Genomic DNA, 20,805 nt, shown 5'->3' with positions numbered 1-20,805 from the left:
TATACTTATTGATATTAAGCAATAATGTGCATTATATATCGTTGAATATGCATACCAGGTCAAATGCCTTAATTGTCCCTTTAAAACAATGTACAAAACTAATGATTGTAGCAGAATCAGTTGATGGATACATGTTCTGTAGATAATGGTATCATTATGAATGCTAATGTGTTTAGCTCTGGGACATAATACAAGTAACTGCTAGTGGATTCGTAGACTGCGAATAAACTACAAATGAAATTCTGATCAGAAAATATTTAAATTTTTTACGTCTCCAACGGAAATCTTCGACAATGGAGGAAATTACCAACGGAGAACTGAAATATCGGAGGAAATTACAAACAAAACGAACAACAATGACGGCGCCCACCTGCAGCACCCGACAAAAACTTTTGTCTTTGATCGAAGATATTGAAATAATATCGAAGTATGGTTAAACAGTTACAAGTCATTGTATGCCAGTTTTTAGTCATTACTTTGATTGGTGTTGGCATGGCTTTTGATTAAGGACCATGCTCAAAATTAATGTTTCCGGAGTTTGTGTGTTCGCGTGTGTCACTGTGTGTCTGTTGGTTCATCAAGATAAATGTCTCCGGCACGATATTTATTATTGTGATATTTATTGCTGTGCTGTAACGTTTATCCATTGGATCGAATTTTCCATTTGCAATCACGATTTAATAAAATCAGGCACATGTGCTTTATTTAAGAGCCTCAACACGTACAACAACATATTTTAATACATTTTAGACAAAAATATTATTGTCCGAACCGAATTGTTAACAACTACGAAAAATTACTCTCCTACCTTTAATTGCCGTTAGATTTCCTCCAAACTTTGTCCAGACAGAAATTTTGAAAAAACCACTAGAATGACACAGTTTCCACATACCAGATGATAACTATGTCACCTATATTGATTTCGCTGAGAGCGCATAGGGCAAAAAGCATGTAATTTTGTGCTAGCTGCCATTTTGACTTTTTATGGAATATTCTCCAAGAGGGGTGAAAGGATAGGACTTAATCTAACAACGTCATAACATGTTATGATATAAAAGCAGACGTGATGACGTCATATTATTATTTATTATTATTTTAAATTTTTTAATGATACCACAAGAGATCATTGATTTCATATTAATTGTGTCACATACTTTGGAGGCTTTCACCCCTCTTGAAGAGTATTCCATAAACAAGCAACATGGCAGACGGCAGAAAACTGCATGTATTTTTCCCTATGCAATCTCAGCAAAGGCGATATCGGCTACATCGTTGCAGTCTCGTGTGTGGAATCTGTATATTTGTAGTGGGTTTTTTACGATTTGTGTCTGGACAAAGTTTGGAGGAAATCTAACGGCAATTAAAGGTAGGAGAGTCATTTTTTGTAGTTGTTAACAATTCGGTTCGGATAATAAGTACAATACCTTGGTAACCTTTCTAGGATTAGATGTTTGAAGATGACATATTTAAACATTTGAAAGCTATTTTTATCCTGGCACATCGAAAATGCGGAATGAAAATTTTGCGGAACGAGAATTATTCATATCAACTAATCAAGCATTTTACGTACACCCAATAAAAAGAAATATTGCGGAACTGAATGGAAATGATTATTTATTTTGTTATTTTTGTTTCTATATATGTGCTTTGTGTGGGTTGCATTATATGCATTGTTAATAATATTATCACATTAAAGTTTTGGGGTGTATTATTCTTTTTTATTAATATTTAAAAAAATAATGATTGTTAGTACAGGTCATTACTTATTTTAAGTCCTTCATTTATTTACTTTTTTAAAAATTATTATTTCCTTTAGTATTTTTTTTTTAAATATTATTACAGGCCATTGCTTATATGTGTTTCAAAGGTGTGGGGGTTTTGTTTTGTTTTGTTTTTTAGCTATAATTACTGGTTATTAGTTATTTTAGGGGTTTTATTCAGTAAAAAAAAAAAAAAAAATGAATATAAATTTCATATAATTAATATGCACAGCCCCCAAGCCCACAAACCTAAGAAAAATCATTGATTATAATAGTTTCATTAATCTTTCATAATATTTATATTAATCTTTTATAGCAAGTTCTGGGGAAAGGTGAATAGACACACAAAGAATGGGGAAACAGACAATTTGAAAGTTAAACTGGCTGTTGAAAACATTTTATACATGTAAATCTAACATGTTATAATGATTGTCAGCTCCATGTAATTTATTCCTTGAAACATATTCATGTAACTACTTTCAAAACTTGTACTATAAGTCACATGTAGTTACATTTCAAATCTGCACAGCAATGTACTTAAATAAAGTACTGAAAAAGTATGTTCAACTACATAATTATCAAGCATTAATTCGCAAATGTTAACCATAACATTTAGAAATTACCATAAGTGTATGAACGTGTTAACTGTAAACTTACCTGAAGTAATCCTGGTACCAACAAAAGAACAGGAATGATACACATCCATCCCACTACTTGCATGTTATTGTCAAGTGCACACCAGTGTGCAGACAGGTACAAACAAGGCAGTCATCACAAGCAGCAGTTGTCATCAAGTCACAGATATGCATTAATTACAAAACATGTTCATATGGTTGCGAGGCAATCCTCAACAACACATTTAATGTTCAAACGGTTAAGTAGGAATCAAAATACACATCGGTTTAGCTAATGTGCAGACGGGTACAAGGCAGTCATAAGTATGACTTGGTGACAACTGCTGCTTGAGACAACTGCCTCGTACCAATGTGTGTTAAACACGGGTAAGCACACTAAATTGCGAATAATGCACATTAAACAAGAAAACAAGCAAATGCGTGATATTTTGCCACCCGTTTCATCCCTCTATGTCCGTCTCCCCCAACCCCCCTCTGTGTTGTGTGTATATAAGTGTGTGTGTAACAGAAACATTTATAAATGGAAAAAAACCCACGTTTTATTTAGTTAATAATTAAATTAATTTATTTATTATCATTATTATTAAATCAATAATTTATTTATTATGTTATTTATTTATTATAATTACTAACATTATTCAGTAATTTATTATTATTTATTAAGTATTAATTATTTTTTTATTATATTATTTAATTGTTATTATTAATTTATTTATTATCTATTAATTGATTTTTTAAAAATATTATTCATTAATTAAGTGTATTTATTTATTTATTTATTATTATTATTATTAAACGTGATATTCCATTAAATATCGTGGAAGAAACTCGTGAACCAGAGACGAATAATAAAAATAATCCGATTCCACCAACAGTTTTCAGTCACATTTTAAATATGCTCACAATGGCCGGCGGGAATATTCGAGATTTTGTTCGTAACTGAAAATTGGATTAATGCAGGATTACTATTTGGACAAACTGTCTATTTATGTGTAAAACGTGACTCGGGAAGTTTTCTTTATACAGTAAGTGTTTATATTTATTGCTACTTCTCATATTTCGCCACGAAATAATTAATTCCATGGTTGTATCGATTCTGCCTGAAATCTGGGCGGAAACTGCACGCTTTCTTTTGCTGTTAAAGTTGTAAACATCGGGTCCAATAAATGTCAAAATGTTAAAAAAACGGACCGTAGATGTTTATCTTGGTGAACTATGTGTCTGTGTGCGGTCACCCGAAATATGCCAAAAACCCGGTTTTGGCATATTTACAATCAAAAAACCTTTTCGCAATCAAAAAACCTCACAAAAACCATAATTCTGCCAAAATCGTATCCAATAAGGTTTTTTTATATACTTTATTGACAGTTTATCAATACTATATGATTTACAATAAATTTACATGAAGCACAAATATTGTTGTCAGTCCTAAACATATGCATACATCCGTTTCCGCCTTGTTTGTAAAATGCAGAACAGGACAGATTTTAGGATCCGACTATTTACCCCCAAGATACCCCAAACATACACCCAAGACACCACACTTTTTAGTAAACGTTAACGGTATTGGATGAGCAGCTTTCGGGATTGTACTATACGAAATAATTAATAGGTATGCCTGTTGCTTTAGTGACGTAAATATACCAAAAACCTGCTTTACAATATTTACAATAAAAAAAGTCATTTCCCAATCAAAAAATCTCACAAAAGCGGGACAGAACAGATTTTAGAGTTTATGAAGCTCCAATCACAATTAACAGGTGTGTTTCGAACAATAGGTATTGCTTTAGTGATGTTTTTTCTTTGGGAAAAAGTTTTTTGAGTGTAAATATACCAAAAACCCGCTTTACAATATTTACAATAAAAAACCTCATTTCCCAATCAAAAAACCTCACAAAAGCGGGACAGAACAGATTTTAGAGTTTATGAAGCTCCAATCACAATTAACAGGTGTGTTTCGAACAATAGGTATTGCTTTAGTGACGTTTTTTCTTTGGGAAGAAGTTTTTTGAGTGTAAATATACCAAAAACCTGCTTTACAATATTTACAATCAAAAGCAACATGGCACAAATTATGAAAACTGATGGGTCACTTAAAAAAAAAAAGAAGGCTATTCAAACTAACATAAAGATTGCTATTTAAAGAAATAATGAGCTCTATATAAAAAAAAAATAGCTCTCAAATTTATATTTGGGAAAAAAGGAAGAAATAAAAAACAACACCATCCATAAACATCCACCCACCCCCATATTTCTGTATGTTTGTTAATTTAATGTGATAGGCCATAGAAGTGGGGGTGGGTGTGTGGGGGTACTGGCTTCAATTTTAATTTTATTAAAATCAGTCCTGTTCCGCATTTTACAAACAAGGCGGAAACGGACGTATGCATATGTTTAGGACTGACAACAATATTTGTGCTTCATATAAATTGTAAATCATATAATATTGATAAACTGTCAATAAAGTATATAAAAAAAACCTTATTGAATACGATTTTGGCAGAATTATGGTTTTTGTGAGGTTTTTTGATTGCAAAAAGGTATTTTGATTGTAAATATGGCAAAAACAGGGTTTTTGGTATATTTCGGGTGACCCTCTCTGTGTGTGTGTGTGACTTGTTTAGGCCATAACTGGATTGATGTCTAATACCCAGTAATATTGTCCGTTGGCTAGCCAGAGTACTCTGCCATTCGAGAGTAGTCCGAAGGGACATGGGGCCATGAGAATGAAAGTTATAGATTTGCGTCCACCGCCCGCATGCCGTGAAAGATATCATGGTTAAATAATCATGGGTGGACCCATTTCGGTGAGCATAAGCAATTACAAATATAATACAGCGACATTTAAACACACGTTTTTTATGGACTTATCTATCTCTTAATTACTATGTTTGTTCTTCAACTAAGCATTAAACTGTTTGATAACTGGTATAGAATTGAAGAGCCCACCAGAAGTAAATAATGTTAACTACGTCACCAATTTCGGTGAGCAAGATCTTCAGTGTTACAGCTTATGGCCAAAAGTTTTTAAATTCGGTGTTTTAACGAAACAAATGTGTATAGTAAATTTGCGAAAGTATTTTTTTAATTCAAAGCATAATAAAAATAAAGTTTTCAACATTCAACGTTAACTATTAACTATTAACACGAACATAACAATTATGTTGTTTTGCAATTATTTCAGTGACAGTGACATATAATATAAATTGATCATTCAACCGTACAACTCTCTGTGGACAACAGAACTGGAGATGGGTCCAGTGCTTACACTGGTTGAAATCACATTGTGCCCATTTGGTAAACACATCGGAGATACACCCCTTTAACTCGTTTGGCTGAAACTGTTTGCAAACGCAGCAAACCTCTTCATCACTGTCATCAGACGATATGTCATCAAAATCAAAATCATCGATGGTATGTGGTGCACGTGTAATGTTTACTCCAGATGTACTGGCTTGTGGTGTGTCGACTTCAGTTGTCTTTTTCTGCACTTTTCTCTGTATTTTCTTGGAAACCTTGGACGTTATTAAAACATCATCTTGTGTCATTGGCTGTTTTCGTTTTGGCGCTTTCCTTTGGTATTCCTGTATGTCCTGCAATGGCTGGTCTTCTGTTAAAGGTTTGCCGCTTGTGATTTCATGGATGCTTCTTCTTTTCTTCAACACAACATCCTTCTTTTTCTGGATACAGTCAATTATTTCTTTAAAGAACTGCACACAACGTTCCATGCTGTTTTCGTCAGAGTCTTGCATGACAACGGAGTTTGTTTGAAGCTGGGTGTTGCTGTTGTCTGCAGGCTGTCTTGTGGCGCAGAGTTGTTGGTTGGCTGATTAAAAGGTATGGACGGTATAAACTGTGATGGATCGACAGCAGACCTGTCAAAGGGATAGATCCCAGCTTTCCTGAAAGATGACTGCAAATTGTCTTATGACAATGCTGGAATATAGGTCTTACAAGCTATGGAACAGATGTTATATTTTGTGATTTTGGAGTATGGGTTTTGTCGAATGAATCTGTGAGATTTGGAGTTATAAATATGCTGGAATGGGCCAAAGCATCCGAGGTCCAGTGGTTGTAGTACATGGCTGGTATGCGCCAGTAGTACGAAAAGGATAATGTTGTGTTCTTTCGCCCAGTCGATCAATGGCATAGAAATATGGCTCTTGTGTCCATCAGATAAAAGTAAAATCTTCTGGTCAGCATCTCGGCCTTGAACGTATTTCAAAAAGTGATCATTCAGGTATTTTTGAAAAACCTCACCATTCGACCAACCACTTTCTGCAACTGTACCATCGGCACCAGGAGTGCAACTGGCAAGCAACTCCTGTCTCATCCTTTTACCCTTAAACACAAAATACGGGGGTAACTGTGTGCCTAGAGCATTGCCACAACCAATGTTACTGCAGGGATTGTTGAGTCTTTAGAACCAACAATATATGGTGGCGTGTGTTCCGTTTGGAGACCTTTCTCATCAACATTGTATATGTGCTGTGGTTTTTCATGGAGGTCATACTTTGTAAGCACTGTATCGAACTCATCAAAATATTTAGAAACAGCATCTTCATTGGTAGCTTTTGCTCTTGCCAGCAAAAGTGATCTAGGCTTGGAAACATTTAGTTGTGGCCAACGCCTCATAAAGTTTCTAAACCATTTGCGAGACAATGGGTGTTCCTTGTCTCGTTTTGAAATACTAATTGCATAATTAAAAGCAATGTTAATGACCTCAGAACGAGTATATCCATACCCTACACTTGCCATAAATTTAAGATGGTCTACAAGAGTAATAGAAATTACAGACAATCTTTATAATTAAATTTCAAACATACTTATTAATAATACTACTAAACGTTCATATTTTATTTTCAATTATTTTATTTGTTTCTTAAACTTTAACGCTCAGCAATACAAGATATAAATATAAAAATAAAATGACGTCATCAGATGTTATGACGTTGCAAAGTTTTTTAATGCACTCACGAGAAGATTTCAATGTTCAGCACCATCAATTCACACTTAATTTAATTATTACCAATTGCCGCCAAACTGGAAAGTGCAATTTTAAAAAGAAGAATTAGAAATGAACCCAGTTATGTGAAATTGTGCGAACTTGATTGAACTGCTGGATTTTCAAATGGAACAAGCATTTGAGGTGCCGAAATAGTAGACGGGACAAGTTTCTGGTTTGCCATGGTCGACAAAGTTGTGCTAATTAGTTTTTTCTGTATGGATGGGAAATCTCTGTTATAACTTCTAACAGCAGATTCACTTCGATGCCCACTCATAAACATGATGTGCCTCATTTCAAAGCCGGCATCACTCATTGCCTGGATGCTTGTTGCTCGCAAGCAGTGTGCTGTATATATTGTGTTAGTTTTTGACTGCCTGCAAATGTTGGCCATGAAGCGAGTAAACTGGTATTGTTTCACCGGAATTGTGGTGTACCAGACAGATTCAGTATTTGGAGAATTTAAGGCATCCTTTGAGCAATGATTAAATAGAGATTTGGCGTCTGGGTGAGTTTTTTCGATTAACAAACGAAGTGCTTCAACTGGACAGTAAGTATCGTTAGTTGCATACATCTGTTTGTCGGTAGGTGCTTCCACGCTATCAACACCACCTTGGTGGTTCTTTTGTTTTGTTTCGTGGACAATCGTTACATATTCACAGTTATTTTCATCTTTTGAAAATTTGAAAGATTTTAAATTCAGTTGTTGGTGGAATTCTAATCCACGACTGACGAAGTGGACCGATAAATTGAACCAATTTCTAAAACGCAAGATCACTGGGTTTGAGCTTTCATGGAGAAAGGTACTTATTTTCTCTAGGTCAGCTGGTACTATTATTTGTTTGTGTTTTGTGCTTTGCGAAATGCCTTCCTTTACATTGAATTTCAGTTTGCTGTCCAGCATATCCTTGGATGTCTTGAATTGTTTATCTTTCACTATGTCAACATCTTGTCCTATGTCATGCAGATGGCGGTTTAGTGCGGCGCGTACATTTTTCATGGTATTTTTGTGATATTCCACAGCTTGGCCTGCAGACATAACATTTTCGCGTTTATCTTATCCTTTGGTTGTGCTTCAGCGTAGAATTTTCGTAATTTAATATTCAGATCTTCGCTGGTAACAGAATTAAAATCAACCATGCTGCCTTCTGTTTCACTACACCAATCTGAAAAATATAATTGTATTAATACTAAAAAAACAATTAGAAGTGCTAACACAATTTGGTAATTGTTTTCATACAGAGATTTTATCATTTATAGGTTTATGTTTGGTTTATAATGTGTAAAAAATATATCTAGTTTATGATCAACAATTGCGCGAACAAGTGTCACATAAAAATTCCTAATGACGTCATTTTCAATGACGGGTTTTTTTTGGTTTTTTATATGTAACACTGCTTTTACTCTTATTTAGGGTGGTGGGGGTTTTGTTTCGTTGGTGTTGTTTTTTTATGTTTTTTACACAAGGGATTCTTGTAGATTAATCATCCTTCCCCATCCTTTTTATTTTTCTCTTAAAAGTACTCCTATAAATATTTTGTTTCACAGAATGTGTATTGTAAGCATTTTGGATAAAGTTACCACAGTGTTGTTTGAGTGATTTGTAATAGGCTATTTGTTTGAAGGTTAACTTACCCTGAAACAGTTTTACGGCCCACTTAGTATTTCTTTTTGTTGACTTTGATTGTTTACATTCCTCTAGTTCCATCAGCTGTTCCTCGGTTAACTTCTTAAATCTGTGTTGTGACTTCTGTGACGTGTTTAGTTTTATTCCGTCTTCACTATTAGACGATGCCATTATTAAATCGTTATCAAAGTCATCATCAAATATCTCCAGTAACTCAGAAGTATCCATATCAAAACCAAGTATTGTTTTCGAATCACCGATGTCAAAATTTGCCATTTCTGTTGTGTCCATTGCTAACGTTGATAACGCTGGGTTGCACGTGCAGATTAAGTTTTTAATTTGTAAAGTTACTATTTAATTAATTTTATACCCCAAAATATATTTCTTATTAAAACACTTAGTGTTTATCATACCAGTTATTTATTTTCAGTTCATATTATTGATATTTAAAACTTGGAGTTCCCCGACATCCCCAGTCTAAATATAGTTTGTAAACAGCTGTAATTTTTACGTTCATCGGAAAATGAACAAAATCCTGTTGCTATGTCTGGACCAATGGGATGACGTTACGTTATAATGAATGTAACAGAAATTTAATTATATATATATAATTATCAAATTGTTTAGTTGTAAACTCATATATACATAACTCACATTGATGATTAAAGGAAATGTGTTAAAATATATATAAGCAGGTTATACTTTTGGGACGTAATTGTAAAGAAAGGTTTGACAGCTGACCCCATGACAATCACGTGATTTTAAGAAGCAGACGACAGTGCAACATTTATAATATTACAACAAGGAAAAAAATGGTTTTATTTTAAACTACATCTTTTTTGTAAGTAAGCAAAAAAGGTATTAAGGAATGCACTATATTTAAAAGTGGATAAAATTAAATTTTGATTTACTTACTTGTTTTGACCTCATTTTAAAAAATTTGCCGTCAAAGTGACAGATCCTTGTTTACTTGTTACACGCAAAAATTTGTGACGTCACAAATCTTCAGATGAACATACGTTCGCGCAAAATAGACGCATCCACTGAAATGGGCCCCCCACCGAAACAGGGCCACGGACGATACCGCTGAAAATTTTCATTATTTGCACAAAAAAGGCACTTAATGATCATCACACAAATTCAAGTTCCAAATCACAATAGTGGTAATGTCTGTGAGGTCCTTCGCGCCAAAACTGCCATCTTCATCATAAATTCTGAAGTGTAGCCCAGTAGAGCATTGAATCCTCAAGCAGGAAGCAGTACTATATTCCAAACATTGACGAAAATTGTCGAACTCTTGGTATGTCGACCTCATTTGGACATGAATGATGAATCTACTATGGAAATAATAGATCAATAAAAAAATAATGAAAAATGAAAAAAAGCCTCATGTGTTTTTAAAATTGTTCGGATGCAAATCTATAACATTCATTCTCTTGGCCTAGAAAGTGTGGCTCTTTCTGTGACAGGATAGCACATACCACGGTAAATGTATTTGACGTCAAACAGGATTGTTGTGGTATTAGAGCGGAAATCTTTGACAACTTTTTGGTTGTCGGCAATTGCCAAAAAAGTACATAGCTTGGTCTCTGACTGTAATGAGAGCGTATTTATGTCCAAATGTCCGTCTAGCTCTCTTACAGTCAGAGTACTCAGGCTATAGTAACATATGCGGCTAAAACTCCTACCTGCAATGTATCAATCGACATATACACAGCAGATATAAATACTACCACCCCTCACTCTTAAAATGAAACACACAAAAATTGGGGGTCAAGCTGCTCATTTCAGAGACAACGGGTGCTGTCTATGACTACCCTAGTTCTGCACAAAATTTGTTCTGATTAAACCATTGGGCTGTGTTTTTGTGGTTCTACAAACTGTGCTCTGTACTTAAATTAATTTAGTAATCATATCGAATGGATATTTACCATTTAATGGAGAAATTTGTTGTGTGGGCAAACATTATTGCCAGATTGTGAAATCTTGTGGTACCAGGTATCAGGACACTGCAGTTTTACAATCCTGATGTATTTTCTTTCTAATCATTTCTGTTTTTCCAGAGAACTGTTTGAAACGATGAGCTCGACGAAAGGTCAGCCAAGATCAGACACCTCAGATACAGTGTCACTGATGGAACTGCTCGTAGAGAAAGACAATGAAATCAAACAGACTCTAAAACTTGGTACATAGCTTTTTATTTTTCAGTTAATTACATTTTGTATTTAAATCTTGCTTCATTTTTATGCTGTATACATTATTTATCTTTTGTCTCAGCCCATTTGACGTAGTGGTTGGGTGGGCATACAGTAAGGTTGGGCACAGAAATGAATGGTGATTTAAGGTGTTTTAGATGTGAAATAAAACAATATATAAATAATAAAAAAAGAGAAAAAAGTGGGCTATTTTTGGTCAATTTCAGTTGGTAAAAAGAAAAGGAAATATCTTTGGGAAATAACATATTTTATGTTCATTGATTAAAATATTTAAAAAAAACCTGCAATATTTACCCATGAATAATAAAATTATATTTTCTTGATTTTTATAATGTAATAATATATGATATGATGTATATACATATATGCCATGTACATACTGCACAGGGCTCGAAATAGAAAGTAAAACAGGCCTGCTGTTGTTTTTTTATAATACTAATAGCAGGCCAAAAAAGATATGGTCTGCTGGAAATAAGATTGATGTGACTGAGGAGAGGGTTTGGGACAGTGTGTTAAAAACCAGGACCTCGAGATGTATTCTAGAACATTCTGGGATTCAAATATAATAGCATCACAAGATAAATAGCAGATGAGGTAATTGTGCATGTATCAGGGTTCTCACGGACCCGGAATCCCCGGGTCCCTGATGCAGCGATCAAGGATGGGACACACCATATTGCATACACGTGCGTCCCTGTGGATGCAGTATATTTTTATTTTTAAATATCTAAATTTACTGTAAAGTAAATCGGTAACATTTATAAAAATTCTTGGAAATTAGTGTTAATTGGTACAATCAGTTGGTCACTCCAGAAAGCCGCCCTCAACAATGCACCCACTTCAACCCGGATCAACTGAACAAAACTGGTTGAAAATGTTTGGTTCTAAAAATCACGGTGGAAAAAAATATCTTTCGCAAGTTTTTTCGCCAAACCAAAAATTCTTTGACAATATTTGTTTAGTTTTTTGCATTGTTAGTTGAATATATATGAGTTAACTGTATTTGTTTTATATTTTATCATACATTTTAATAATAAAAAAATGTATTCATGTTATGTACTTTTTATTACCACATAAAACCATTTAAATGTCAATGTTCTTGTGTTGTCAGTTGTTATATTGTCACAACCTTGTCACTTGATATTTTATTGGATATATCAATTCATCTTCAAATGTGGACTATCCTACATTCCTAATGGACTCTCAAAATATACGGTCATGAGTCCATGGACTCAATATTTTTGGATGAATGAGAACCCTGATGTATGCATCTGTCTCTAAAAATGACCTGCAATTTTTGGGTAGTTTTATTTCACATGCTAGGTCTAAATAATGGAATGCTTTTTGCTTTTCACATACATACATACATGCAGACTTAATTAGCAACAGCTGATAATGTCTTGGTGAGTTGAACATTGCATAATGTTTTTGTTTATAGCAGAAGAACAGGCAGGTATCCAGCAGGTTATAGATGGACTGAAACAGGATGTAGACAGAAGAGACATCGAAATCAAAAACCTACAGCGCAATTTGAAAGAGGCAGAAACAATCCTGGTAATACAGAGTGCAAATCACATATAAAATCATAGTAATACAGAGTGCAAATCAAATATAAAATCATGGTAATACAGAGTGCAAATAAAATATAAAATCATGGTAATACAGAGTGCAAATCAAATGTAAAATCCTGGTAATACAGAGTGCAAATCAAATGTAAAATCATGGTAATACCGAATGCAAATCAAATATAAAATCATGGTAATACAGAGTGCAAATCAAATGTAAAATCATGGTAATACAGAGGGCAAATCAAATATAAAATCATGGTAATACAGAGTGCAAATCAAATGTAAAATCCTGGTAATACAGAGTGCGAATCAAATATAAAATTATGGTAATACAGAGTGCAAATCAAATGTAAAATCATGGTAATACAGAGTGCAAATCAAATATAAAATCATGGTAATACAGAGTGCAAATCAAATGTAAAATCCTGGTAATACAGAGTGCAAATCAAATGTAAAATCATGTAACCATGTGTGGTGGGTTAGCTTAGTCATGGAAATCCTGGAAAGTCGTGGGATCTTTTATATGTACTTTCCCTGGTGTATCGAAGGCCATAGTATGTACAGTTGTTTAAATTACATTTTTTTATTTTTCAAATATGATCAGATGCATTGGTAATCATCAAATTTAAATACAAAGAAACAGACAAAGGGAGATAATTTAATCATGCACTTTAACAAAAAATTAAATACGATTTCTATATTTTCACTGTAGCTAAAATACATTGTACAGTGAAAATATTACTTTTCACCAGATATGACTTTTATGGTTTCCGTAGATCTATATATTTCATTGCTATGTATATAATAAGTACTAATATAGGACAAAAGCAAGTAAAGAATTTGGTCAATATGGGGTGGAGGGACACAGGCCCTCTCAGTTTCTATGGGACTGTTCAGTTGCTGTTTATATTACTGATATAGCGCTATGTATAAAATGCTAAAATGTTTTTCTTATTTGCAGGCCACTGCCATATATCAGGCTAGACAAAAGCTTCAAAGTATTTCACAGGCAAATAAGAAGACAATTTCATCGGAAGAACTCATTAAGTTTGCTCACAGAATTAGTTCAAGCAATGCCGTGGCAGCTCCTGTTACCTGGGCGCCAGGTACTTTACTTCTTGTTTCCATTTTATTTCTCTTTTGTAGATTCCACCACAATGGATACAATGATGATGGGGGTTTTTTCAGGGCTCACTCAGACTGGAATAAAGTTTGGTTTAGCCAATTTTCAGACATATAGAGTATTTACTATTGAATTACAGAACACCACCACCAAACCGAAAAACCAGTAATTTTCAAACTTTGTATTTTCCCTGAACACTAACTTGAGAAGTTTTTCAAGTTTATAACAGCATGCATCTGTGAAATACTGTTATGAGTTTTGTATATAGGAGCACTGCACCTCCCAACATAGCATTTTTAGATAAGTTGTTTCATCAGGATTATTACAATCAAAGCATCATGATTTCATAAAATTTTATGGTAGACTAAATTTACTTTGTGATGTAATACACTACAGACAATTATAAAGACCTTCACATGCCAGTCACTGAGTACATAAACATGTACAGGTACATATATATAACCATATACAGTGAAACCCCACCTAATGACCACCCCTGTATTAAGACCACTTTTTTAAAGACCAGATTATTTCCTTATTATTTTATAGATAAAACTACTCTGGTATTAATACCACCCCACTTTTGCGGATTACGACCAGTAAAGTCAGTCCCATTGGTCGTTTTTAGTTCATTTTGACCCTGTCAAAGCGACCATATTATGATAGTAAATGTTTTACATTTTTCGTGTACACAAATGTTGAAAAGTCAATCATCTAATGGTTTCTTTGTTCTTACTGATTGTTAATAAATGACAGGTAGTACAGGCAAAGAGTAATCATGTTCATTTAATCTGTGGAGCATAAAAAGGATACTGGTACTTTTAGTTTCAAGAAAAACTAGTTAATATTAATGAGTGATTGGTTATTTTCATACAGCAAATGGACCCACAAGCCTGCACACATTCCGATTACAGTGACATGTTAATTAAACACATTTCTAAAGAAACACACTGACTATACAAATTATGTAACTTATTAAAAAGAGCATCACTACAATAACTTTTAATGCCCAGCCCAGAATGTTGATTACTCTGAAGTTGCCTTGGCACGTGTATATTATTGTTCAGTTGAAGATCCACATTCATCTTCATCCCAATGAGACAGGACGGAGCTAAGTGTTAATTGGAATATCGCTCCATCAAGGTGACCGACTAATCCAATAGGTAACAAAACAGTTGTTATTTAGAGAATGGCGACATTGACAAAGTGGGTTTGTGTATTTTGAGCAAGTTGTGTCAAAGTGCCGAAAACCATATATGAATGTTGTAGTCGTACTATCACTATTTCCATATAATTTTATACGCAGCATCATTATTAGAAATGTCAAATTCACCAACAGACAATAGACACGTTTTTTATATAATTTGACTAATATTCAATATTTATAAATTCATATTGACATTAGTTCTTAATTCTATTTTAGTGCTCACTGTAAATAATGCAAATAAATGATATTTGCAATCTATTTCTTATTTTATAATTGTATATAATTTGGAATCAACTTAAAATGATAGTAACCCACTAATAAGACCACCCTGCTAATAAGACCATATTTATTAAGTCCCATGGGTGGTCTTAATAGTGGGGTTTCACTGTATAAACATGGCTTCTAGATTTGTTAATTTTTTTTAGAAATAGGCGTCATCTGGCTCCTGGGCAGAAAAGTTAACAAAGAAGGCTGTGATTATAGCATATTTGTAGATGACACTGAAAGATGCTATGTTCGGATGTTATCTAATTTTAATACATTTGTAGGTGACATTGAAAGACACTATGCTACACACTTGGAGTTCAGGTGTTATCTAATTTTAATACATTTGTAGATGCCATTGAAAGACACTATGCTACACACTTGGAAGTTCAGGTGTTTTCTAATTTTAATACATAGATGACAATGACACTATGCACACACTTGGAGTTCAGGTGTTTTCTAATTTTAATACATTTGTAGATGACAATGAAAGACACTATGCTACACACTTGGAGTTCAGGTGTTATCTAATTTTAATACATTTGTAGATGACAATGAAAGACACTATGCTACACACTTGGAGTTCAGGTGTTATCTAATTTTAATACATTTGTAGATGACAATGAAAGACACTATGCTACACACTTGGAGTTCAGGTGTTATCTAATTTTAATACATTTGTAGATGACATTGAAAGACACTATGCTACACACTTGGAGTTCGTGTGTTATCTAATTTCAATATATTTTTAGGTGACCCGCGAAGACCATACCCGACTGATCTGGAGATGCGACATGGATTTTTAGCACAACAGGGATCCTACACAGACAGTGCTAGTTCCACACCACGACAAACACAGGTTCATTCCATTCAGTCAGGTAGGAACTTACTTAGAGGCTAGTACAACTCTCATATCCTGAGGTGAAATAACGGATCATCGTCTGAGGTGTGCATAACATTGTAGAAGCTCCCTCGATGGACATGTTACATTTATAGTATTCCATGATGAGTATTAAAAACTGTTATGTGTGTTATCTGGTTTCTGGGAAAGTGCATATAAAATATTCCTTGCTGCTAATTGGTAAGATAGCCTATGACAGTAGTGGGGGCTTTAGATACCAAGTGTCTTAAATTATAATATGTTAGATCTAATAGCCTTAATCTACACTGAATGTGGTGGATGCAATGTGGCTGTATGATATTGAAAATGCTATTTTCAGGTATTCACAAAATACTTGTGGCAAGTTGCAGCATGTGATTTGTTGAGCAAATGTGACACTTCAAAACACTGTAAATTACATAAAAAATAGAAGATAGACATTTAATAGAACAGAACAATTACCTGTTTATAAATTAAAATGCAAACAAAATGAAAGAAACTGAAGGACAAGTAAGATGCTCTTTAAATGTTCAATACAAGTAATATATCACAAAGCAGATAGGGTGATCATGACAAGTACACACTTATATATATATATATATATATATGTTAAAAAACAGCTCTGTTGTGAGATGTTTCATAAGAATGCACTGATGTAATTTTACCTATTTCTGCTGCAAAGCAGTTGGTGTAGATCCTTTGAATCAAGCAGTAGCTGTAACAAACTGGAGAGCCAGAACATATACACACACCAAATCCAATGTAGGCCTACGGAAGTCTTTAAAATATGCCAAGGTGTCGACACCAAATCCAATGTAGGCCTACGGAAGTCTTTAAAATATGTCACGGTGTCGACACCAAATCCAATGTAGGCCTACGGAAGTCTTTAAAATATGTCACGGTGTCGACACCAAATCCAATGTAGGCCTATGGAAGTCTTTAAAATATGTCACGGTGTCGACACCAAATCCAATGTAGGCCTACGGAAGTCTTTAAAATATGCCACGGTGTCGACACCAAATCCAATGTAGGCCTACGGAAGTCTTTAAAATATGTCAAGGTGTCGACACCAAATCCAATGTAGGCCTACGGAAGTCTTTAAAATATGTCACGGTGTCGACACCAAATCCAATGTAGGCCTACGGAAGTCTTTAAAATATGTCACGGTGTCGACACCAAATCCAATGTAGGCCTACGGAAGTCTTTAAAATATGTCAAGGTGTCGACACCAAATCCAATGTAGGCCTACGGAAGTCTTTAAAATATGTCACGGTGTCGACATCAAATCCAATGTAGGCCTACAGGAGCCTTTAAAATATGCCAAGGTGTTGACTTCAAGTTATCCAATGTAGGCCTACGGGAGCCTTTAAAATATGACGAGGTGTCAACATTATTATCAGCTTGCATTCTTGAATAGTAAATCAATATACCCCGAGCTTGTATTACATTAGTGTTCTCGCTGGGTGAAAATTAAAGGAGGGCGGCCGCGCGGCACCACACCTTTCATAACAAAAGAAAAAGAAAAAGAAAAAAAAGCAAACTAAAGGAGGAAAATTTGGTTATCATATATCATTGTGTGTTGGTCGACTTTGTAGAAAGACATACTCCTTATTTTGCTTCTCAGTATTTGGTACAAAAAAGTTGATACGAAATACAAGCTGACTCATCTTTTAATTGAACTGGAGATGTTTTCGGTCAGATATTCAAAGGCAGTTCCGAATTTGCTGAACCGATCAAGTTTTTATATTATTTTAATAAAGATTTCAAGATATATGAAAAACAATAAAGATGTTTGTAAAGTGATCTCCTAATGTGGGATAAAAAAAAAATTGGGTTCATTTTATTTCCATCATCATCAAATGAATAGATCGCTTTGATATAGCCAGCTGATAAAAAGTAGTTTCGTTTTTGTAAAGGTGGTGTATATATTATTTGACACCCACATGATAAATGATTTTAATGATAAACACCATCAATTCTGTTGTTTTTATAAGCGGTGATGTCCCCCAAAAATGAAAAGTTTATAATATTAAAAAAAAAATTGTTGAATAAACAGAATGACAGAAATGACAGAAGGTAAAAATCATCAGTTACAACCAATTAAATCTGCAATTGAGGACAAAATAACAGACGATAGTTAGTGGAAACAAAAGATAGAATAACCGTTCAAATCACATGACAAATTTGGCACCAAAGAAGTGGGTTTTTTCAGTCGGAGATTACCGAATCAATAAAAAATTAAATGTTTTCATTGCTTAAATAAAATATAACTTTTTATTGTGTATATTAAACATATAAATGTATGGGACAAAATAGAGGATGTTAAAAATACTGTTAAATTATGTTACAGTAACTATCGTAAGCTACTGAAGTTTTTCGTCAGTTGTTTTTTCCAACTTGTTTCCTTTGATATCCAGTGTGCAGACTGATCGAAAAAAAATTGTGTGGAAAAAAGGGTGCATTTTGGAAATAATAGCGGAGATAGGTGCTGTAAAATATAGTAGGGTTCAGGAAAATAAAAATGGGCGCAGAAAAATAAAGGAGGGTGGCAGAATGTGAAAGGAGGGTGGAAAAATGCCTCACATAAATAGAGCAGCGGGAATACTTATTACATTCTCTTTGTATTTTATCATTTCAGACCATAACACAGCCGGCTCTGTTCAAAGTTCTAGTTCATTGTCATGGCAACCGTCTCAAACCCAGGAAATCCCAGTTCCCTTGTTATCAAGCACTCCTCAGCATACAGTGACGGAAATGAAAGGACATAATAAGGAAAATGAGGAAGTTGAACTCATGTCCAGTGACTCCTCCGACAGTAGTTCTAGTGTTGATTAAAACAAATGCCTCTCACGCTACTAGTTTGTTTTATAGTGACCTGCATTTAACAGTTCTGCATTCCATCTGGTCATTTCCATATAGTCAAGACCTCGTTACAACGACTGTCGTTACTACGACATTTACACCATCCTACACCATCTGACCACAAATTGCCGGGAACAAACGTACATCAGTGTTATTCTGTTCGTTACACCGGAATTCACACCTTCCGACACTGACAGAGCTAATTAGGAACAAACACTTCTTTACAACGACATTACATAATCAGAGATGCCATAGCATGTTGGCAGATATACACATCCATTTGGCATCCTTGACCTCGTCGTGAGCAGAAGGTGTCACATGTTGTCGAAGTTACTGATGTCGGCTAAATCTGTAGATGTGTATTGCTTTTGAAAATAAGCCGTTAGTCATTCAATTGATTGGCGTCGTTAAATAAAACAAACTTTTTTTCTTTTTTTTTCATTCAATTAAAGGATTAACTTTGAAGTATCAAGTCTACTAGTCTTATGATATTTTATAAATGAAGAAGGTACCAATCGTAGATGTCTTTAACCATGGAAAGATTAATATGAGTGAATGCGCCTTGATTAATAATAATGATATATTTAATAATGATCTGTGGACGATACCCATTAGTGGACCCATTGGGCTATTTCTTGTTCCAGCTGGTGCACTATGAGTGGTATATCTAATACCGTAGTATGTGCTATCCTGTTTGTGGGATGGTGCATATAAAAGATCCCTTGCTACTAATGGAAAAATGTTACGGGTTTCCTCTCTAAGATGTCAAAATTACACAATGTTTCACACCGAACAGCCGATGATTAATAAATCAATGTGCTCTAGTGGTGTTGTTAAACAAAACAAATTTGGGGGGGGGGGGATAATTTCGATAGAACGACAATTTCGATATCACAAAGTTACCCAGGGACGAACGGAACGAGGTCTCACTGTACACTTAACTTAATTATCTTGATGTTAACGGGACCAAAACTAAACCGCTCGAGACATTGGTGATTCGAGATAAACATAGTAGTTGTACATGAACCAGTCTGCTTTATTTGGCTCCAAAAAATTTGAAATTGAGAGAACATGCTATATTTGGGGATGGGGTACTTGGATGCATTTAAAACATATATATCAGGTGGGCCAAAAAGATGATAATCCTACGGAATGTATAATTATTTTAAAAGTATGGGATCTGTAACTTTGCTGTTTCACACCCATTACTCTGTGGATATTTGCCACTTCAGTGAAAGTTTTAGGCCCATAGCTCAAATATTGTTAAAATAACAACAGATTCAAAATTATAAGTTAAAAAATGTGACACCAAAAGCCAAGTGAAATTTTGTTTACCAGGTACTTTTATTTACTTAAAAAGGTGACCAGTGCGTCCACCATCTTGCTAGTAGATTGCCCTCCTTTAGTTCATTCTTTATGAACACTGCTATGCCCTAAACAAACTTTAAGCTAGATAAAATTTCACTCGACTTTTTGCATTGCAATTTTTTTTTTAACATTTTTACAATTTTTGAATCTGTTGCTATTTTAACAATAATATTATTAGACCTATGGGCCTACAATTTCCACGGGACGTGGCAAATATCCATATAGTTATGAGCAGGGTCTCCCCTACTCGAGTACATGTCGAGTCTAGCAAGACTAGTCCGTTCACTGGA

General features: G+C 34.4%; 1 protein-coding gene across 2 annotated transcripts; it reads left to right on the top strand.

Moving 5' to 3' along the window:
- The first annotated feature begins 278 nt into the window (after positions 1–278).
- On the top strand, positions 279–19,135 carry LOC121390473 (mediator of RNA polymerase II transcription subunit 4-like). 2 transcript variants are annotated; one of them, XM_041522297.1, is made up of 6 exons: positions 279–427; positions 11,091–11,212; positions 12,685–12,797; positions 13,773–13,917; positions 16,158–16,283; positions 18,924–19,135. In XM_041522297.1, the coding sequence occupies exons 1-6, from the start codon at positions 294–296 to the stop codon at positions 19,118–19,120; spliced, it is 837 nt and encodes a 278-aa protein (XP_041378231.1). In that variant the 5' UTR covers positions 279–293; the 3' UTR covers positions 19,121–19,135. The 2 variants fall into 2 exon arrangements, with proteins under 2 accessions (XP_041378231.1, XP_041378230.1); XM_041522296.1 differs by having other exon boundaries at positions 12,682–12,797.
- Positions 19,136–20,805: the final 1,670 nt, after the last annotated feature.

This window comes from Gigantopelta aegis, chromosome 15 (assembly GCF_016097555.1).
Source record: "Gigantopelta aegis isolate Gae_Host chromosome 15, Gae_host_genome, whole genome shotgun sequence".
Classification (NCBI taxonomy): Eukaryota; Metazoa; Mollusca; class Gastropoda; order Neomphalida; family Peltospiridae; genus Gigantopelta; species Gigantopelta aegis.
Note: the sequence above shows the minus strand (reverse complement) of the source record. Positions and strands in the feature narration are given on the sequence as shown.

Excerpts from the sequence above, each read along its gene's own strand:
- LOC121390473 (XM_041522296.1), top strand. The coding sequence starts at position 294 with ATGGAGGAAATTACCAACGGAGAACTGAAATATCGGAGGAAATTACAA. Across the intron at positions 13,918-16,157 it reads TCCTGTTACCTGGGCGCCAG|GTGACCCGCGAAGACCATAC; the intron begins GTACTTTACTTC and ends ATATATTTTTAG. Across the intron at positions 16,284-18,923 it reads GGTTCATTCCATTCAGTCAG|ACCATAACACAGCCGGCTCT; the intron begins GTAGGAACTTAC and ends TTATCATTTCAG.